The following is a 23,841-nucleotide window of genomic DNA, read 5'->3' as shown; positions in this document are numbered from 1 at the left end:
TACATGAAATAAGAACTCTTTTCAAGTATAAAAAAAGTTTTCATTCTTCTCTCTATTTAAGAATGCTTTCAGACAAATCCTTTAAATCCCATTACAGTAATTCAACTGTCATCTAAAACAAATTCTACATTTATGGTGAGGAATTTGTCTCTACATTTGTCTGTTTTTTAAAGGTTGGCTTTACACATTTTAAAGAATATACTAAATGTTGTTTAGGAATAAACATATTAGTTATGTAGAAAATAATGAAAATAACCCTTCAGAAAGTGAAAATAATTTGTGTACTAATGCTTCATGTTGTCCATGAGTTTTCAATGACTTACTGTTCTTGGGAGTGCTGTATTGGCCCCATACCAGGTAGACAGAGCTCTCCATATAGCCTCAGGAACTATCTCAAAATCTTTCCCTCTGACTAACATTATATCTCTTTTTAATCTACCACCTTCATTTGTTAATGAGATCACCTACAAATAACAAAACAATCTAAATTATAAATTATATCAAAAAGGTAAACAATATTTTGTTTAAAAAGTTTCCAAGACATCCTGTTTATGTATTTAAAAGCTATCAGTACTTAGTTTTCAAGTTTAAAAACAGTGAAATAAAAGAATATGTTTACCTTACCTGCCAAATAATGCAGATATCTATTAAATTTTCGTTATAAGAAACATTAAAATGTGTATGTTTTTCCTGTTATCATAAAATTCTATCCTAACATGGAGCTGCACACAGTTGAGTGATAATACATTTAAGGAATGACCGTAATATTTTTTCTGTCTATGAAGAAATAACATAAAAAATTTGGTGCACACTGAATAACTCGCATAGTGGGTTATTTGATAGTGTGCACCACATTTTTTATGTTATTTGAATAGACAGAAAAAAAATTACAGTCATTTCTTTTAATTTAATTCTTAATTCCATTGTATACCGCAGAAAACCATGATAAAAATGTTGATGACATCACGGTCACATGACTAAATTATGTCTATGGGCTGATAACAAAATAACATCTGCCAATCAAAAGACGCTTTACATCCAAAATTAAATTATTCTAATACATGGATTAAACTTCTGACATTAGGACATCATAAAGATGTTTATCATTTTATTCTATCTTTAATAATGCTTATTATTACACATTCTGGACATACTTCCCAGCTAGGGTATTACAAAATGAAACCATTTTCATTGCTCTACTATACTTACTTTAGACTGACTAGATACCAACAACGGACTATTGTCTACTGCAGCAGGTTTTAAAGGGAGAGAATTATTGATCTGTAGAGGTTTTTTCCTGAACTTTGGTGATGGACTTGGACTGCGGTTAACTAAAGTCTGGTCTGGTGGATTAAGGCATGTTTTAAGAGGACTTGCACAGTTCTGGGATTTGATTGCACTGTTTGAGTGGTTATGTGTAAGACTAGCTCCACTGTATGACTGAGACATGCTATAACTAGATGTCTTGGCATTGACCATGATTACGCTGTCGTCCTCCCACGGTACAGCTTTCCCAGGATGTTTATTTTTAGTTATTCTATGTTGGGTTTCCTCATTGATAACTTTATCATTTATAGATGTTATACCATTGATGTCTCCATTCATTTCTGTCACATTCTACAAAATAAAATCATTCTTTTGTAACTTTTGGGAAATTGAATAATACAAAATAAGGTGATGAGGTATGATTGACAATGAGACAACTATCCACAATAATTCAAATACAGTGGATGTAACACAACTTTCATCACAGATAAACAAACAAACATAATTATATTTACAAGCAGACAAACTGACAGACAAGGTAATTGCAAAATAAAATCCACTATGTAAGTATGTGTTCTATTAAATTTTGATTCTTTTTTCAACCTGAGAGAATATAAATCTAACTGACCAAAATTTGCTGAACACATTAATCTGTAAAAGAAGACTTCAAGTTGAATGAGTTTTTGGATATGCACATTTAGATATGTATGAAATAATATCATAAAAGCTTTGCTGAACTCAGAAAATGGCTTTGAACATACATAACCCCATAAAATTATCTGAAGGTAAGGGAAATTGAAAAGTAACAAGCATTGTGTGAGTATTGCATGGCAATACAAAGATCCCTACTGGTTAAACATTCATTGTATTGGGACAAAATTCCAACTTGATATATAACTTGTCATGGGGTAACTTATATAACCAATGATAAGTCAATATCTTCAAGGCTCAAGCATGGGAAAAAAGTGTTAAAAACTGATTATTTATATGAATTTTCCAAGTCCATAGACCATAACTCTGCACAAAATCATCAGACCGGAACAAAATTTAATTTTGATCTGTAACTTATCATGATAAAACTGTACACTAATAATTTTATCAATATCTTCAAGCATGACGCTATAAGTGCGGAAAATTGATTATTTGACTAAATTTTCTAAGTCCAAGGACTATAGCTCTGCACAAAATCATCAGACCAGAACAAAATTTGAAATTTATCTGTAACTTGTCATGATAAAACAATAAACTAATTATCAAATCAATATCCTCGAACATGACGATAAAAGTGTGGTTAACTGATTATTCTTGTTAATTTTCTAAGTCACTGTCAAAGACAATAACTCTGCACAAAATTAGACATAAAGATAGACAGAGTGCAAACCTAAAGTTCCCATCAACTTCATCTTAAAATTCTTGCATAGGAAAAATTAATGTTAAACAAAATAACTTTAAAATTGATTCATTATTTGTTGCTAGCTTAACACCTTCTCAGTTAATGATCTAACCTTAAAACTGACATATTCATTCCAACAGTTCCACCATTGCATAGATATTAGATACCAAATCTGTCCTACTTGGAATGATTTCCTCGACTCTCTACTCAACCACTGGCTGTCAAATCAAATATAAATGTTACTTTTTAGCTTTTATTTGAATCATTTCTTAAAATAAGAATCTGTCCATAGTACACAGAAGACCCACTCACACTATCATTGTGTATGTTCAGTGAACAGTGAAATTGGGGCCAAAACTCTAATTTAGCATTAAAATTTAAAAGTTCATATCATAGGGAATATCTTTAATTTCAAAATCTTTGAGATCTGGTAAAAGATTTTATTGTTGTTTTGTAGACTATAAAATGGCGTTTGACAGTGTCACACATATGAAGTTATGGCTACGACTTATTAGATTAGGTGTAACTGGTAAACTATTAAATGTATTAAAATCTATGTATTCAAAACTTAAATGTTGTGTAAAATTTGATGGTAGCTTCTCAAATTTCTTTAATAGTAATGTTGGTTTAATCAAGGGGAATCATTATCCCCATTTTTATATTCATTGTACGTAAATGACATGGAAATAGAGCTTATTAGTCAAGGATGTCAACCTTATGAGTTAAAAATGTTGAACTTGTATTTACTTATGTATGCAGATGACACAGTATTGTTCAGTGAAAATATTGAAGATTTACAAAAGATGATTAATTGTTTAAATGTATATTCGAATAAGTACAATTTATTTATTAATTGTTTAAAAACAAAAATTGTTGTATTCAGAAACAGAGGACAAGTTAAAGCGAATGAGAGATGGTATTTGAATGGAAATTCAATAGATATGTGTGATGAATTTGTATATCTGGGTATTTTATTTAGATATAATGGTTATTTTACATATACTCAAAAAGCATTTGCAAACCAAGGTCGTAAAGCATTATTTAGTCTGTATAGTAAATTGCAGGATGACTGTTTTAATTTTGAAACTATGCTGTCATTGTTTGACACGTATGTAGCAAGTATTTTGAATTATAGTTTTGAAGTATGAGGAAATCACAAATGTGATGATATCGAACAGGTTCATATGAAATTTTTAAAACGTATATTAAAGGTGAAAGCATCTACTGTTAATTATATGGTTTATTGTGAGTTGGGACGTTACCCTATGTTTATAGAAAGATATTGTCGAATGTTAAAATATTGGTTTAAGCTATTATGTACTGATAACTGTATTCTTAAATGTTGTTATGAAGAAATGCTTGAGAGATGTATTAAAAAACTAAACGACAAATATAACTGGGCCTGTCAAATTAGAGACATATTATACATGTATGGGTTCCAGGATGTATGGTTATTTCAGGGTGTAAAAAATGTGGATTTGTTTTTAAGTGAATTCAAAGATAGAGTAAAGGGTAGCTTTCATAGTGAAATGAACTCATTTTTTGAAGACTCACCAAAATGTATGTTGTAAAGATATGTATTTGACCCCAACATGTTACAATTTTATTTAGATCATGCTGTAAATTATATTTATAAACCATTTATTTGTAAATATCGCATATCTGCTCACTGTTTGAATATAGAGACTGGTCGATTTTATAATATTGAGAGACATCTGAGACTTTGTAATATGTGTGATAAACAAGTAATTGAAGATGAATATCATTTTATATTAGTATGTGAAAAGTATAATGAACTTCGAAAAGAAATTTATTAAACCTTATTATTGGAGAAAACCTTCTAATTCTAAACTCATACAACTGCTATCTGTTCATAATGTAAAGGAACTTAACAATTTAGGGAAGTTTTTATTTCTGGCCGAGAAGGCACGTAATTAATTTAATCATTATAAATACTTAATATGTGTTCTGTTTTATCATACTCTGCTGTACTGTTATATGGGTATACTTACTTACTTATATTATTATTTGTCTAATGTTTAAATGTAAATATATTTCACTGATGTAATTGAATACTTGTAATATTTATATTCTATAAGCTGTATTGCTTTCGAATAAAGAACACATACAATATTTAAAATTGTTAATTTCTAAAGTAACAAAAAAAATGGTTTTCTTCGAAACATATTGCAACCTGTATTTTGAAAACTTACTTAACAATGTTGCCTTCTTCTTCAGTCGACTGAGGTTTCAGTCCTAACACAATATGACAAATCTACAAAATAAGGCATATTATTATATATTTGATGCAGACAGTTACCAAAAAGAAAGCACCCAAAAATATTTCATATTGCACTAGTACAAATAAACCTTCAAATAAGTGATGTTGATCATAACAAAAATATGTTTTAACAGTTTTTCAAGCTTTGCTATACAATAAAGCATTTTCTCTAATAGAAAATGTATTGCACTTGCAAGCCTCTGTAGTATAAAAAATCTACTTGAGACAATTTTTAAATATTCATTCAGTAACTCTATATCATTTGTATAATGCAACGGTGGCAACTATTATGACCCCTCAGTAATTCAAAACTTAACATTGTTTTTAAGATGTGGGAAGACAAAGTGCAATAAACATTTACACTTTTTTGTACTTTTCCCATAACTCTTAATAGCTCTATTCAGAAATTTTTACAATGGTTATGTCATTGCGAAAATCACTGCAGGTTAATATCTTTTTTTTTTTAAATTTTGAAAGCAATATCTGTAGGCACCCTATCCTTAAATGGTAATAAATAATCTTTCACTTTTTGTCAATAGTTCAACAATCTCAAATTAAATGCAGGTAAATATTTCTATAGAACAAACAGAATAGTTTTCATATGTATAGAGTATTATAAGTTTTTTTTCAATGTTTGTATAATTCCTACCTGACTAAGTAGATTAAGAAAGTCATCAGCCAAAGTATTGTTCACAGTCCATACTAAATATTCTTCTTGTGTAATACTGTCATCCTAAAGTGGTAATATAAAACAAGAAATAATACAAGCATTCAAATTTTATTTAAAACAAGCTTTCTGAAGATATTGCATATGCAATACATCACATTGTTCTCCATGGGTTGAAATGCTTACAAATGTTTATAGTAATATGGAACAAGATCTAAGAGGTTTTTTTTGCTCCATGTTGATGGGCTCACTGTGACTTTGAGATGAAGAAAAGCAATAAAAGCACTGTTCCTTTGCTTCATTTTTCTTTGGTTGTTGCTGTGCTTGTACTTATTTTATTTTTCCAAACAATATTCTTTGTATATACAACAGATATGTTCAGAAAGGGTTGGTGCTTATAATTACACAGAGAACTGCTACGATGTGTATCATTTACCTGTTTATTTTTTCAAATGTAAATACAGTAAACTATAAAACACATGTTTATATAATAAAAATTTGTTTACCTTATCTGCATCATGGCATGCTAAAATTTCCATAGCAACTGTTTCTGGATATAAATTGTGGAACACATCAGATTCCTGTAAATCAAAACAATAAAAATAGTCATTGAAATATGGAAGCCATCATGTCGAAATTACCCATACATACAGTACACACAAGAACATTCAGTAGTATTTTTTTTTCAGAGAATGCTGCTAATAATAGTTATTATACTTTGAGACAAGAATGGATCAGTGGTTGTGCTATGGTATATATTTTTTTCTGTACATGCTGTACAAGCCATTTGTATGTGAAATTCTAAAATTACATCTATATGTGGTGCCCCAATATCATTGTGTTCCATGGTTGTTATGCATATTCAAATGGAACAGCAATAATCAGTTAATGTACAACATGATCATAACAGGTCTGTTGTTAGTCAAACTATAGAACTAAGAAATCATTCAATTAATATATAAACTCTGTATTCCTCTTTTAAATTGCCTTGATTGACTTGCATAGAACATGACATATAAACTAAAAGGTACATATATGTTGACAAAATTAATATCATAAATCAATAACACCCTATATGCCAAAGGTACTAACTAATTCATGGCTTGCTCTATTCTCTGACCGTACAGCTAACATGGCTGTCAGCATCTGTATCAAATCTTCTTTACTCAACTTTCCATCTTTCTTTTTACAAAATACTTTAAAACAAACTGAAAAATACAAAATGTTCACCTTCTTACAAAATAAATTGGTGCAGTGTATAGGTATCTTTTAAACATATATAACTGGGGTGCGTTCAATATCATAGCTGGTATCTAGGACTACGTAGATTTAGACTACTAAACATATTGCTAGTCTAGCCGCTAAATAGATCTAGACAGCCTAAAAAACTCAATATCTAGTCATATGTCGTCAAATGGATAGCATACAATGTAGCTACATACCATATCATTCAACATGGATATCTAAGACAATGCAACCCAGTAGCCCTTTTCACAAAAAATCTTATGTGTAAAATTAATCTTACGATAAAAATATTTAGTTGAATTGTTAAGGAATATTTTAGACTTCTGATAAATTTTACACTTAAGATTTTTTGTGAAAAGGGCTACAGATCTTTGGTTAGCATTACAATGTTCGACATATTGTAAATACCTGCATGTTTCCATCTATATATACATGTGTGAAGTTGAGTTTCTGTCTCATTACATCTACTTACATTTATAACCATATTCACATGCAAGTGTTCATGAAAATGATTCAATAAAAAGTAAACAAAAATATTCATATTTCTGGTATTAACAAACACAATATAAAATTTCAAGTTATTGGATAATCATACAGATCTAAGATCTGAGATCTCTCAAAATACATTGAAGAAATTTAGGTTACTTTCCGGCAAAATTAAAAGCTCAAACACTTCCATAAACCAAATGGATCACAACTGTCTAAGCTATTTCAGCTTTTTAGGCTTGAAATATTAATCTTAATTACATGTATCAGAACAGAAATGAAGGAGTAAAATTACATTTTTGTCTTTCCATGCTAGGTCCTCTACAACATGCTGATATACCACAAGCCATTTCCTTAAAGTCAATGTGGTTATCACAGTTCTCATCAAAAGCTTTAAATAAACCTGAAATGGAATAAAATTAAAATGAAGTGAGTGCTTTAAATAAAACTGAAATCACATACAATTAAACTACAGTAAGCATTGTTCTCTAGATTTATAAGTCTGAGTACAATAATTATGCTCAAAATAAAACTTTACTAAGAATCCATACATACATCTATAATACTAAAATTACGAGGTCCAATTTGTCAGCCGTCATCGGGTAGAAACGACAAATCAAAGAATTCGACTTTATATATAACTAATATAGGACAATGGTGTAGATTAAAAATTACACCATTCAAGACCCTTTTGTTTTCCAAACAATTAATATTTCCAATAATTAACAAGTTCCGGGTCGAATCCGATACCGATACCAATAGTATATTCATGCACCTGTTACCTTATACCTTATCTGTACGTTCCGCATTTGACAGGCGCACCACCAAACGGTGTATTTCGAATTTTGCTACATACACGGGTCATAATCAAAGGGCTGACACTAATAAATTCAATCATTGTCAAATTGTTCCCTATTGTAGTTTTATTCAGCAATCAGCAAGATTTTCTAAGAAAACTAATATAGGACAATGCTGTTGATTAAAAAATACTCCATTCCTGGATAGCCAGGACCTTTTCTTTTCATAATAATTAATATTACCAATAATGATAAGTTCCAAGTCGACTGGTTTCAAACAGAAAGATTTGAAAGCAGAGAAAACTGTGTGTCTTATGATCGAATAACTTTATCAGATGACAATACCAATTACTAAAATAAGGCTTATATATATATAATTAGGCAGTTATATACTTTAAATCAGTCACGGGTGTGTACTTGTATATTATGAAAATGGGGTAAATATTTCTGCACAGACATATTTGTGGTCTGGTCATATATGTGCAAACAAACAAAACATCAAATTTGTTTTCCTAGTGCAACATGTTTTAATTTTTGTTTCTCTACTTTCTTTAGAAATTATATGCTTCACACATTTTATACATCTCTATAAATATGAGTTGATGTATAAAATGAAAGGGCACTTAAAATTCTACATGGGTGATGGTTATTAGAGCAATTTTTACACTATAATGCATTATGATTGAGATTCTCAATTACAATTGTTTAGGTAGCAGGTGCTTAAACAAACTGCCTCCCTACCTCCACCACCCCCATTTTCCCCATTAAATATTGTTTTATATCCCTTTTCTCTCCTTTATTTTTACATCCACAACAAACCTAACAATTGTTTGGGTGACAAGTGCTTAATCAATCTGCCTTCCAACCTTCAACCCACAACCTCCTCCCCCCTCCCTACATATTTTTTTCTGGATGAGCCCCATTATATATTTTTTTACACCCATAACAAACCTTCTGATATATCCTGTGGTATTGGTGGACACACCATACTCTGAAATGTTTCAAGATCAAACTTCCCAGACTTGGACTGGGATTTCAACATCCAGTATCGCTTCTCTAGTTCACTAATGTCAGTCTCTTCCACTAAAATAAACAGAATATATATATTGTAAAATGGTAAATAAACAGATTCAGTCGACTTTTTATTAAAACCATAATAAAATAGCTCAACGATGAAAAATTAATCAAAACTCTTGATTTTATACATTACTGTAGATTCATTATTTAAGTAGGTACCAATTTTCATTGATTTCCAGTATACAGGTGAACCACAAATTCAATTTTCAAAAGTACATATTTCTAAGGGATTGTATGCAGACATCAATGTAACCAAGATATCAATATCCACAACTATACAAAGTTTCATCAATCCAAGAAAAATCAATGAATCCAAGGTAAACAACAAAACATTTGTATGTATATCATAAATGAATCCCATCTTTCTGTTTATAAAAATATTTTCTTAATATATGTACTATATATATTCAGAAAATATTTTTATAAACAGATAAATAGATTTTTTTAACATCTGGTTTAGTTCATCGTGCTCATTGCTTGGTCATTAAAAGGGCCATTTAAATGTAAGCTAAGATAATTTTTTGTCATTCAAAACTTTAAACCCTTCATTAGTTTGGAAAGCGAAATATTTCAGCCTATCTTGCAGTTAATTGTTTTCTGCCAAACATACGAAAATTTCTCTATTATCTAGAAACTTACAATGAGTTACACCAGCCAGAGTCTGGTAGAATGTGGGCGTGTCTGTATCATTTGACAGACTGATTGTAATGTCCTCCATCAGAAGCCATTTTGTAATGATTGTTGCACCAGGGTGTTGAAAAATCCATAATCTGAACTGTTCAAATGTAACTTGGTCTCTCTGAAATCAGACAAAAAGAGTTTTATTTATAAAACAATGATTATCTTCCATTAATAATCTATATTTCTACACATGTTTAATGTTTCTTTAAAAAAACTGTATACTGTTGATTCTTTGAGAAAAAAAAAACACTTTTAAAATGGAAGTATGAATCTAAAAAATCTTAAAGTGCACACAAGTTACAACTCAAAACCATACAGTTTAGTGTGCGATGGAAGGATGAATAGACGGACAGTGGGAAATTACAATAAGAGACTGAGTAGAAGTAAATTACATACATCTGAGAATAATTCTGACACAGCATGAGAGACCTGGCCCTCTGTTTCAATAATACGTCGATCCATCTCATCCTTCTGTACCATAGTATAACTGTCATCGGCATACATTCCAAATATCACTGAAAAAAAGTGAAAAAAATATAATTATACACTGTCATGACTGTAGATTTATTAATAGTGGTTGGATACCAATTTTTGTTGGTTTTGTGAGCAGGGTGAACCCAGAAAACAAACGTTCAACAAATTTCAAATTTTCTATTAAGCTTTTAAATGCGGAGATTGGCAAAACCATGTATAAAAAAATCCACGAAAATGCCCAAACATAACATAGAAACAAGTCATATTTTTTTTCTAGCTGACAAGAAATGCTGTAAGGAGACCCATAGTTGGTCACTGCTTTGTCATTTGGTCTTTAGTCATGTTAGTGGAGAGTTGTCTCATTGGCAATCATACCACATATCTTCTTATTTTTATATTGTCCTATTCCTCATTTTTTGTACTTTCAGTATGTCACTAAGAGTTGTTTCCCTTAAATGGGCCAAGTATTTTCAATCTATATTGATCTATTTTTGTTAATGCTCCTCACATCGTTAATACTTAAATTAATCAACAGTTAAAAATTATTTGTTTTTAATATTTTACATTTTTTAATCTGACAAAAGCCTAAAAATCAATTTATGACCAAAAGAACTTTGCAGGGTAACTTGTGGAGAGTTGTCTCATTGGCAATCATACCAAATCTTCTTTTTTTATATTTCCTACTAAATACTGATATATATCATATTCTTCCAAATCTTCAATCTTTTTCATTTGATTTTTAAGGCATGTAATATAAAAGAAAATGCAGTTTTAAGCTACATTTAACTGTAGAGTTATTAAACAATCCTAAAATAATTTGAACAGTTTAAAATTTACTTAAAAATAATTCTGTCTACTAACACTTAATTCTCTCTTCTTTGGTTCCCTTGGTCAAAACTACAAGTCCACTAATTAAATCCTTGTAATTGAGTCCTTTAGATGAGCCACCAAATCCTTTAAATATTAGCTGTAAAAATCAACAAATTTATATTATACTGACCCACCAAAGCCTCTAGATATAGCTATAGGCTGTATAAGTCATAACATATAAGCTGTGTGGAATATCAACCTTATGCAACTGAATATCAACCTTATGCAACTGAATATCAACCTTATGCAACTGAATATCAACCTTATGCAAATGAAATATTAACCTTATGCAAATGAATATCAACCTTATGCAAATGAATATCAACCTTATGCAAATGAATATCAACATTATGCAACTGAATATCAACCTTATGCAAATGAATATCAACCTTATGCAAATGGATACTAACCTTATACAAATGAATATCACACTTTGACCCATTTGTGTCAAATATTTGTTGCATAAAAATCTATACTAGAACTGCATGCACATACTAAATATTATTTTAGAAATTCTTTTTTTAAATTAAAATATAGTCCAATGAAAATAAAGAACATAACTTATAAGCCAAGGACAGACAAGTACTGTTTGTAGTAAAGAAATTGTAAATATTATTAATTACATTGTACATATTGTATAATGTTGAGTTATAAAACGTCTATGTAATATTAATATTACATGTAGTCTTGAGTTACAAAATTTCATTGAGTTCAATTTTAGTAATTCAAAATTTAAAGCTCTGAACTAGACTAGGAGACACATGAAACTGAATTTCTCATTAAAAAAACATAAATCAATCAGGAAATAATCAATGGAGTTGAATGGACCAACAAAAATCATAAACTTGACTTCATATAAAATTGCATGTGTACCTTAGGCCACACCAATTTGATTCCTTGTTCGATGAACCCGCCCGCACCTATTTTCAAAACATATTTTTTTTATTTTTATTATATTCCCTCTTCCCGCATCCGGAAATGAAATCATGTCCACTTCCCGCACCATTTTTTTGTAAATATTATATAAAAATCTCAACATTTGTTTTTAAAATCACAGTCTAGCCTTTATAAACGATTTCAAACCTATCAGCACCCCTCAACACTGTAAATATCTGCGAGAATATTTGTTTTAGCATTAAACCAATTTATTCCAAGCAGGAGTGCTCAGATATAAAGACTATAGAAATACCAGTATAGAACAAAACGTTGGTTTCTTTCCCCTTACTTATATTCCCTATAAAAAATGTTCGTTGTTAAAATAAATAAAGTACAAAGAACTTCTGAAGGATTTGCCTTCAACTGCAATTATAATGTATGGTGACGGTCATACCCGCTGCAGGTTTGTGCACCTGTCCTGGTTGATTCAGAGACCTGTCGTTCAGCAGTTATCATTTGTTGATGTGGTTCATTGGTATTTTCCCATTTGGAAATATATTTTTAATTAGATCGTTGGTTTTCCTATTCGAATTGTGTACAATACTAAGTTGTGGTCCCTTATAGCTTGCTGGTTGGTTTTGATCAAAGCACTGTGTAAAAGGCCGTACTTTGACCTATGTTTGTTATTATCAGGTTGGGACCAACCCTCCCTCAGACAAGGGCCTTAGAGGGGTCATTTTACCATGTTTACTGTTCAGTCTGTTGTCAGGTTGTAGAAAACAAAATAGAAATACTAAGGATTTGTACATGCAGTGCTACTATACAAAAACTTTGACAACTTAGAATTTTTTACTCAAAAAGAGTAGAAATACATTATATTTTAAACATGTTAAACAACTTTTCTAAAAGAAGGATGGGTCCACTTATTTTGAATAATATTAAACTGTTTAAGTAAATGTGTTAAAATGGTTAAAGTCCAGGAATATTACAAAATTCTTGGACATGTTTTGACCATTTAAAGCCAAATATAATAGTTCTTTGGGAAAATATAAGCCCTTTTGTACTTAAAATGTTTTTACAAAAAAAAATTATTATAACTTTAATATTTGACACCTCATGAAAGGGATATTCATAACATTATGGGGTTGTTCTGAACCTGATTATGACTTGGATGGAGAATTGTCTCATTGTCAGTCACACATACATAGACCAGATTTAATTATTCAATGATTCCTTGTTGAACAGGGAAAAAATACTTCATAAATTAAAGAAATGTAAAGGTACAAGTGATAAATCAAGTTTTAATATAGTCAAAACCTACTATTTTATGTTTACAAAAAAAAATTATAATCGCTCGCCTTTACTTTTTAAGCTTCGCCTCAAAAATTTGCAAATTAAATATTTTTTTATTAAAATTTTCAAATCGCTCGCTCGCCCCAAATTTTGGAGTCCAAAAATCCGTAGAACAAGAAATTAAATTGGTGTGGCCTTTACTCCAAGAAATAGGACAAACATTTCCCAACTAGTTGCCCAACCTTCCACAATACTAAAATAAGGATAAACACTATGGGTATTTTCATGAAAGTTTTAGGGCCCCAACAATAATTTCAGTAGCATTGGCTACTGGGTCCCTGCTAATCGTTTCCCCTGAGCTCAGTACTTACTTTTGAAACTGGAGCTGGAACACCATCTCCTAGAACTTCTCTTAAGAACATTGCTTCTGTCATTGAACCACCAAAGGTCGATGATCTCTTAAAAGCATCTTTCAGACGTTTCTGTTCTAAGTCCCTCACTGGAAAAATAAATTCTTCAATACATTTTTTTTGTCAATTAACTGAAGGGATATTCAAAATTCTAATACAGATTTTCAACTAGCTATATGAATTTTGTATACTGTGGATTAATTTATTTTCCTTTGTACCAACTTTCGTTAATCGAGGAAAACTTATGTTAGTGGATATTTGGTTTTGTCTATTGATGTATAAAAGCCTTTTGAAAATTTGTCATTTGTTGAATATTAACTTTTGTGGTTTACTCATCATGCTCATAGCCACAAAATCCCAGAAAATTGGTATACAAGGAATAATAATAAATCCACAGTACTCATGAGGCCAAACAAATTATACATGTGTTTTTACTTACATGCGGAAACATAGGGTAGATAGGTAATATCCTTTTACTTTACAAAGGATTGTTAGCTTGTTACAACTAGCTATAAATAGGGAATCAGTCTGACTATAACAGTGCTTGTTCCAAAATGGCATAAAAAGTGTTAGGGTAGGCACTAAAAATTATGGTAGGTAGGGTGAGCAGAAACACATATATTTTTTGGGGACCAGAAATTCAAACCAGTCACAATCCACTCGCAAATTGGACACAAAAAATGTCAGCTAAAAGTATTGAGTAACTGTAGCCAACAATTTAAGTCAGATGATTAGCAAAGCTTTCATTCAATTTCCTTCAATATTAGTATCCATGATATCCCAAAAGTCATCACTAGATTTCCTTTAATTTTGCATACAAGTACATATTTTAATTTAATATGGGTACATGTTGATTACACTCATGTTTTCCCTGTATGCCACAGTATGCAACATTATACAAAGGGACAAAAACTCTGACTACATAGAAATACACATCTTCGATAGCCAAGGGTTACGATCCACTCCCGCTCTCTTCACCCTTGGCGGATTGAGATAAAATTTCAGAGACACAAGGTGAGAACTTTTATTGGATGCAGTAGAAACTCGCTACATCCAATCAAAAAACGCCTATACCATGATCACATGTAGATGAAGAAAGTGTTTGTAAACAATTGCCACATGTTTATTGTGCAACAAGTCTTTACATCACTAAACATATGACTATATTTAGTGATAACTTGAATGTTTTATTCAACTAAAAGAAGTCCCTGTGTATGTTTCATGCACAAATGCATGAATGTTGACGCATATTTTCTTTTCCGGATTTACCAAGTGTGTAGAATCTAAATGCTACCGTGTTTTTATCTCCAAATTGAAGAGTTTAAGTGCTACCATTGGTCAAGAATAATTTATTCTGAATGGGCGTGACTTTTATTTTCCTATAGATTGCGCAACATTGATATCACAAATGTTAGCTCAATCTGCCAAGGGTGAAGAGGGCAGGAGTGGATCGTAACCCTTGGCTAGCGAAAATGACAAATACATAACAATCAGCTTATTTATCTTATCCTGATATTAAAGTTCATACGGATACCCAGGGAATGAGGGGATTTCAAGGGATACAATAATAAACATATTTGAATTAAAACAGCTCTGAAATTCTTAATTCTTAATTCCAGTACACCTTATTGCTAAATCCTAGTCCAAATAATTATGACGTCTGGCAAGGCTATTTTATTTTTTTTCTGGGACGCCTTTCTACGACCCAGAAAAAAATTAAAAATAGCCTTGCCAAACGTCATAATTATTTGGACTAGCTAAATCCTAGCTGACCCGGCCGCTTGAACTTTTGACGTCATACACAATCACTTTTCCATTGTGGGGCCAGATATTTTGTTTTTAAGATGTCAAAACTATAAAGGAACCTGTGTGACATCCAGAAATGGCGAACAAAAAGGGACAAGGTGTATTAATTTAAAGGGAGGAAATTTCTTTCAGTCATTCAGTTATCAAGCACATCAGACACAAGTTATAACGTAAAATACATGTTTACGTGCAAAATATTTTCAAACTCATGTCATTTCTAATGTTGTTTGATGAGTCTGAATATGTAGTACATTAAAAGATTGCATCTACATGTGTTTTTTTATCAACAGGATGTATTAATTTTACAGACGAAAAAATGTCAACATAAATTTGCAATATTCATAAGGTGTGTTTTCAATCAAATTGTTTTCTTACATCGTCTGACAGCTTCCTCATAAGGAATATAAGATAATTTTGATTCTTTTCCTCCCATTCTAGCGTTTATAATTTATCAAAGATCCAAAACAATCACTCTAAACTGTCAAAAGTGTCAAAATTCAGCCGATCGTCATCCATATTACATCACGCGATGTTGACACAAGTCTCGCGAGAAAAGGTAAGGGATCGGACAGGTTAAAAAAAGTAATTTCCCGCGGATTTTTAAAAAAAAACTGTATCATTGACCATGTTGACTAACAATTCACAATATGTATGTACACATTTAAAGGGACACTAGTAACGAGATGTATATAAAAAATCTAAAGTATGATTTTTATTGTTCAATCCTTTTATGAAAGTAAAATAGTGAAATATAAAGGTATCCGGTCGTTCCGGCCCAAAGTCAGTCCGGCCCAAGTCGATCCGGCCCACGTTGATCCAGCCCCAAGTCGTTCCGGCCCCCTAATAAGATATGAATCCATGAGACCATGATTAATTAAAGTTACGTAATCAACAAGGTCTTTATAGTTTGATCTTCTGGTTGGTGTATATAAAGTATTTTTTTCAGGTAACATCGTAGGCTTCTATAACACTTGTTTTTTTATAATATGAAAAAGTTCTTTATAGTTTGATCTTTTGTTTGGTGTATTTACACAAGGATAAGCCATTGTGATATTTAAAACAAACGCATTCTGTCTTCTCATTCATGTATGGAAAGGATTCGGTAAATCAAACCACATTTCTCAATTTTAGAAATTTTTAGGACTTCAAAGAAAAACAAAGTGTGTATATATGTATCAGGTTGGGGGGTCGGCTTGTACCGTTGTGTATGTAACTATTTGTTTTTACACAAGATGAAAGACTTGTTCGGATCACAGTCAATTGAAAGAAAATGCTAATTATACTGCTGATTAATGTCAGAGGCGGATTTAGGGGGGGGGCGGGGCCCGCCCCCCCCTTTTGGGAAAAAAATTGGTTGCTTATATAGGGAATCACTGAAGCGTGACCGGAGCAGGCCCCCTCTTAGGTCAGTTAGTGGGCCCCCACTTATGAACATTTCTGGATCCGCCACTGAATGTTGATGTCTGAATTCTTTTATTATATATACGTTTTAACATGAATATACCCAATAATCTTGAAAACTTGTAATCAAAACATAATCTGCATAAAGTTGTTTTATACTCATCTTAAGAAAATATTTTTCAAAGGCCTTTTTTATATTTTTTTTACCGTACACCTTTTACATTTTAATAAAAACCATAAACATATATGAATTACAATCAATATATATCTTTATTTGTATTCCTTATAAAAAAAATTTTTTGGGTCCGGATCGACTTTACATATGGGCCGGATCGACGTGGGGCCGGATCAATGAAGGACAGATCGACTTGGGCCGGGTCGACCAAGCTAAAATGGTTCATTTTTGTCAAATTAAGCTAACAGGCTAATAAACATTGATAATGAATTATTCACTTGCAAGTATTTGTGAACTCCGTAAAAAAAGAGATAGAACAGGGAGGGTAGGAGGGGTTACTTACTTACTTAGGCCCTTGGTTCCTCCGCCCCCTCGAGAATAGGCCATTGGCGAACTCCCTCCGTCTTACTCGATTTTGGGCAAGCTTTTCTAGTGTGTTCCAGTTGTGTCCTTGCTGCTTTATTTCCGATTCTGTGTCCCTACGCCCGGTGTTTCATGGTCGTCCTCGGTTTCTTTTTCCTTGAGGGTTCCACTTAAGGGCATACGATACAGTTTTGGTCCTGTATTTACAAGTTCGTGAAAATTTGTATATAGGCTATTTTTTACTTGATTAAATCAAATATGTAATAAAAAATATACCTTCATGTGCTACATTTTGAGTAAAATGAGGTCGAAATTTTGTATATTTTCTCAAAATTCAGATTTGTGGCCGCGTAATTCCTTTTTCGAACGAAAGACATAACTTTTTTGTTATAAAAGATAAACACAAATTGTTTTTTGTTAAATAATCGGTAATTTCTGCATTTTATAAGTATCCAAAACTGAAATTGTGCATTTTTCATTCAGAAATAACTCATATTTATCAAATGTTCATGAATTGCGGAAAATACGTAATTTTTTGCTGCATGTTTATCAAAATTCAAAAAAAATCCTCTATTTACAGTTTTATAAAATTTGGGTCACATAATCTCCCTGCACAATGAAACAAATTGCTGTATTGAAAAATAGGGGTCCCTGAACTCGTTTTCAAATTAAATCAGTTTGAATGATCAAAATCAGTCGGAAAATGCATCTTTTCCCGATATGTCACAGTTTGACGTCGCAAAAATAACATTTTCTTTTGTTGATTTGGATGTCAATCGGTTCTTGTCCAGCTCTTTTCCATAGGTCTTCATTTATTATTTTATCGAACCATCTAATGTTCATCATTCTCCTTAGGCAGTAGTTGATGAACCTTTGGTGTCTAGACAACATTGCTCTGGTTGTTCTCCATGTCTCTTATCCATACAAGAGCACTGATCTAACGTTGGAATTGAAATGTTTCATTTGTGTGCTTCTTGAGATGTTCTTGGCACTCCATACTTTCCCTAGAATGTTAAAGATGACTCTGGCTTTGATGATTCTTGCTTTTACATCAGCGTCTGTACCTCCTTCTATATTGACAATGCTTCCTAGATAAGTAAACTCCTCTAGTTCTTCTATGTTGGTGTTGTTCATCTTTATTGGTTGTTTATTTTTGATATTTATCTTAATTACTTTTGTTTTTTCTTCGTTTGGTTTGAGTCCAAGCTTAATAGATGTTGAAGATAGAAGATCAAACTATAAAAACAGTAAAAGAGACATAATTCGTCAGATCAAGACAAGTACAAAATCAAGTACCAAAAACATATCCGAGCGTGCATGCGGTAGGAGGGGTCCTGATCCCGAAATCTCGGATAAAAAATTCGAAATCCCGAGGTCCCGAATTTCAATAAATTAAAAATCATACATCCCGAAAATCGAAAAAAAACCAATTGTCGGATCCAGAAAGGGTCAGTCCCGAAAATCACGCATCCAAGAGTCCCGAAAAAGGTCCTATCCCCTTTCTATAATAGTCTAGACTTTATAATAGAAATACTAGTAGATGTTTTAAAAAAAATGTATTGAATATGGCCTAAACATTTTATACATTGAAACACGTCAAGATAAATCTGCTAATATTTTAACATTTACTGACGTGACTAAAACTTACGTTGAACTGAGTGGGGTTAAAAAAAAATCGAGAAAAGTGGCAGATGGCACTTGTTTGTATTGATTGATTGATTGTTGGTTGCTTAACATCCAGTGGCAAATGTTTCATGTATATCATTCAGGACGAACACTTGTTTATATATATATAAACGCCTAAAAAAGTGTACACAACAACTCCAAATACAAAAAAGGGTAACTATAAGTGTAATTATCTATAAATATTTTGGATAACAGATATCCTTCGTCAGTCAGATTCTGATGCTAAATGAATCATCTTTAAGACTTCTTAGATTAAACTTTTACTAAATCTTGAAATTTATACAATAAAAAAGTCAAACCGAAAATTGATAAACATAACAACATGACATAGGTTATATGGCTTATTACAACAGAGAGCTCGCATATGTGCTTTAAATACATATAATAATGTGGGATTTTACCTGGCACAATTCTAAAACTTTATCGGGAACGAAAACTATGATGGTATAACATGCATAAGCATGATAACTTCTGTAAAATTACCAAATAGACAGCACTGAACGATCTAAATATTTGAAATTTGAAAGAGTAAAGTAGCTACAACAGAGTCTGAATATTTAAACACCGCGAACAAACGGCCGTTAATTAAAGTGTTATAATAATGTTTGACTAAGTATAACTAGAAGAACGTGACTAGGTACTTATACATCCCTAAAAAAATTAAGATATATAGTTATATACAAGAAAAAAACAAAGACCTGTTATATAAAAATAAGAGGACATGCATGGTATGATTGTCAATAAGACACCTCTCCACAAGAGCAGTGGCGGATCCAGAGGATAAGGTAAAGTGGGTTGAACAACTTTTTTTTACGATCAATGCTTTTGAATGGGGACACATGGTTCAAAACCCCTCTCCCTTTATCCCGACTCAAATTTGACCCCTTGCTTTTCGTTTCGTCTATTTTAACCATAATATTGTTTATATTCTTATCTAGCTTTTGAATATTTACCTTTTCAGGACTTTTCAGAGCATGTTCCATTCAGTTTTATAAACAAACCATTTATCAAAGATATCCAAATTTAAATGTGGATCAATTTCCAAAGTATTATCATACTTTAAACAAAACCTCTGGGTGCGGGAATTTCTCGCTGCATTGAAGACCTGTTGGTGACCTTCTGTTGTTGTTTTTTTCTTTGGTCGGGTAGTTGCCTCTTTGACATATTCCCCATTTCCATTCTCAATTTTAAATAGATAATTTCAAAATTACGTGTGGGATAAATTGAATTGATTGAATTGAATTGAATTTATTGAATTGAATTGAATTGAATTGAATTGAATTGAATTGAATTGAATTGAATTGAATTGAAAAATGAAAGGAAAATTGAATTGAATTGATTTTAAAATTGAATGGAAAATTGAATTAATTGAATTGAATTGAATTGAATTGAATTGAATTGAATTGAATTGAAAAATGAAAGGAAAATTGAATTGAATTGATTTTAAAATTGAATGGAAAATTGAATTAATTGAATTAAATTGAATTGAATTGAATTGAATTGAATTGAATTGAATCGAATCGGGACGGATATCGAATTGAAATGAATCGAATATAATTCTTAAACTAGAGGCTCTAAAGAGCCTGTGTCGCTCACCTTGGCATATGTGAATTAAACAAAGGAAGCAGACAGTTCATGACAAAATTGTGCGTACGTGATTGTGATGTGTTTTTTCATCTTCCTTTACTGAACATTCTAGCTGCTCACAATTATTTCTATCTATAATGAACTTGTCCGTGTAGTTTCAGTGAAAAATGTAAGTAAACATTTACAAATTTTATGAAAATTGTTAAAAATTGATTATAAAGGACAATAACTTCTTAGGGAGTCAATTGACCATTTTGGTAATTTTGACTTATTTTTTAGCCTTAAATTGCTGTACATTATTGCTGTTTACAGTTTATCTCTATCTATAATAATATTCAAGATAATAACCCAAAACAGCAAAATTTCCTTAAAATTACCAATTTAGGGGCAGCAACCTAACAACGAGTTGTCCGATTCATCTAAAAATTTCAGGGCAGATAGAAATTGACCAGATAAACAATTTTACCCCATGTCAGATTTGCTCTAAATGCTTTGGCTTTTGAGTTATAAGCCAAAAACTGCATTTTACCCCTATGTTCTATTTTTAGCCGTAGCGGCCATCTTGGTTGATTTGCCCGGTCACAAAACACAATTTTTAAACTAGATAGCCTAATAATGATTCAGGCTATGTTTGGTAAAATTTGTCCCAGTAGTTTCAGAGGAGAAGACTTTTGTAAATGTTAACTAAGATTTACGAAAAATGGATAAAAAATTACTATAAAGGGCAATAACTCCTAAAGGGGTCAACTGACCATTTTGGTCATGTTGACTTATTTGTAAATCTTACTTTGCTGAACATTATTGCTGTTTACAGTTTATCTCCATCTATAATAATATTCAAGATAATAACCAAAAACAGTAAAATTTCCTTAAAATTACCAATTCAGGGGCAGCAACCCAACAATTGGTTGTCTGATTCATCTGAAAATTTCAGGGCAGATAGATCTTGACCTGATAAACAATTTTACCCCCATGTCAGATTTGCTCTAAATGATTTGGTTTTTGGGTTATAAGCCAAAAACTGCAATTTCCCACTATGTTCTATTTTTAGCCATGGCGGCCATCTTGAGTGGTTGGCCGGGTCAAAAAACACAAATTTTAAACTAGATACATCAATGATGATTGTGGCCAAGTTTGGTTAAATTTGGCCCAGTAGTTTCAGAGGAAAAGATTTTTGTAAAAGTTAACGCCGGACGACGGACGCCGGACGTCGGACGCCAAGTGATGAGAAAAGCTCACTTGGCGCTTCGGGCCCGGTGAGCTAAAAAAGGGTGACCGATAAAATACTTGGAACAGCAGATATATAAAGCAGCTTATCTGGGAACAGTATGTCAAAATATATGTTCCTGAGTGAGCTAATACAAAATTGGAAAAAAAGACATGACATATGATCACATATGTTCGTGAACCCATACCAAATTAGCCAATTTATGACCACCATATTTATAGTGAAAAGACCCCAATGTTCAATGCTCTTCAATTTGTACCGAAGATTATGAGCCAATAAAATGCTAACATTTCAATTTCCAATAACGGTTAAACTTAACACCAAATACAAGAACAGATAAACAAAAAAAACTTATATTCCAATAACAGGTAACAACAGTTTTCAGACAGTTTAAAGAGCTCTAAGAGATCATTTTCATTGTTATTGTGTATGGGCGTTTTTCAATAAAACGTATTTTCTTGTCCTAGCCACTTTAAAAAAAATATGTTTAATCTTTGCAAGTAATTTTTTGTGCAGTCAGTACATTGAATTAGATTTAACATTTTTAAGCAAAGAAACAGTTTATTTTTAGAGGGATTGATAAGATATTGACTCCTGAATGGCCCAAAACAACCAAAATGGCATGTCCCTAAACCGCCTGTTCAACATTCATAGTCTGAAATATCGTAAAAAAATGGAGAAATAAATGTTAATTTTACTTTACATAAGTTCTTTAATAATTCAAAAATATGCTCAGAGCCAACATATTTTAATAAACAGCTTTCAATATAGGATTTTTAATTTCAGAAGGGATATCCCTCACAAAATGTCCACTACGAAACGAAGTCATTAAAATTTGCCAATAAACCGTTTTATAAAATCAATGTAATTTTTGTTTGCAAGAGATATAAACATTAGGGTCTTAAAAAAGAAGTGATGCTTTTAGAACGGCATTTAAATTGTTGGTAAGAAAAATTGAGCAGATCAAACGGACCAGAGTGATACCGTATTTTTGTTAATGTCCACTGCGAAACGGGTCAAATCTACTTCAGTATCTGGTTTTAAAATTATGAAAAAAATATCAGTGCACAGCTTAATAAATGCTTTGATAAATTCAATCAGTCTTGTTACTATTGCAATATAGGGATTGTTGGGAAAAAATAAAACATGCGAATACGTCCCCTACGAAACGGTCCCCTACGAAACAAGTATGAGAGAAAAAACGTTTCGTAGTGGACACTACCGCTACCATGCAGTCTTTTTAAAATCTTTTTTTCAATTAAATTCGTGCAAAACAAATAACAAGGGTTAGTTTCATGCAGTTTTTATTATGTTTTTATTAACATAGAATAGGGTTGATGTCAACTCGTGACGAAACTTTTTGTCCACTACGACACGCATCAAAATGTCCACTACGTAAAATGAGTTGTACCTTGATATGTGAGGTAATCAGTCAGGATCCTACTTCGTCAAAATTATCTCCCCATTACGCCAGTTCATTTTCACAATCGTAGAAACGGACGCCATTGTAGGGATGACCGTAACGCGCTACCAATTTTGCTCTTGGAAACCGATTAATTTATCCACTTGCACCATTACGATCCTTATATGTCGGTTGTATTTTTAAAGACAAATGTATCAACTAGCTAATGAGCATCATTTAATAATCTTGTCTGCATTGATTCAACTTAAATTAACCTATTGTCTGATCGGTTGTCAGGTGGAATTTTCGAAAATTCATAAAAAATTCTAATTGAATATTTCGTGGAAGGGCAGACTAGATTTTTTAAGAGTACGAAG

The 23,841-nt window shown here is 31.7% G+C and overlaps 1 protein-coding gene across 1 annotated transcript in view; it reads right to left on the bottom strand.

Annotated features, from left to right (window-relative positions):
- Positions 1-16,151, bottom strand: part of LOC134728038 (ubiquitin carboxyl-terminal hydrolase 32-like) — a 40,476-nt gene extending 24,325 nt beyond the window's left edge. Inside the window, exons 1-14 of the mRNA XM_063592437.1 lie at positions 15,998-16,151; positions 13,778-13,905; positions 11,229-11,334; positions 10,290-10,408; positions 9,852-10,011; positions 9,087-9,218; positions 7,634-7,741; positions 6,700-6,815; positions 6,114-6,188; positions 5,590-5,673; positions 4,873-4,934; positions 2,772-2,877; positions 1,210-1,617; positions 324-464 (exon numbers count right to left, since the gene is read on the bottom strand). Coding sequence (XP_063448507.1) covers positions 324-464; positions 1,210-1,617; positions 2,772-2,877; positions 4,873-4,934; positions 5,590-5,673; positions 6,114-6,188; positions 6,700-6,815; positions 7,634-7,741; positions 9,087-9,218; positions 9,852-10,011; positions 10,290-10,408; positions 11,229-11,334; positions 13,778-13,905; positions 15,998-16,055 — 1,803 coding nt within the window. The 5' untranslated portion in view covers positions 16,056-16,151. The remainder of the gene's footprint in view (positions 1-323; positions 465-1,209; positions 1,618-2,771; positions 2,878-4,872; positions 4,935-5,589; positions 5,674-6,113; positions 6,189-6,699; positions 6,816-7,633; positions 7,742-9,086; positions 9,219-9,851; positions 10,012-10,289; positions 10,409-11,228; positions 11,335-13,777; positions 13,906-15,997) is intronic.
- Between the last annotated feature and the right edge of the window lie 7,690 nt (positions 16,152-23,841).

Source organism: Mytilus trossulus, chromosome 8 (assembly GCF_036588685.1).
Source record: "Mytilus trossulus isolate FHL-02 chromosome 8, PNRI_Mtr1.1.1.hap1, whole genome shotgun sequence".
Lineage (NCBI taxonomy): Eukaryota > Metazoa > Mollusca > Bivalvia > Mytilida > Mytilidae > Mytilus > Mytilus trossulus.
The sequence above is the reverse complement of the archived record's forward strand: the minus strand, read 5'-3'. Positions and strand labels throughout refer to the sequence as shown.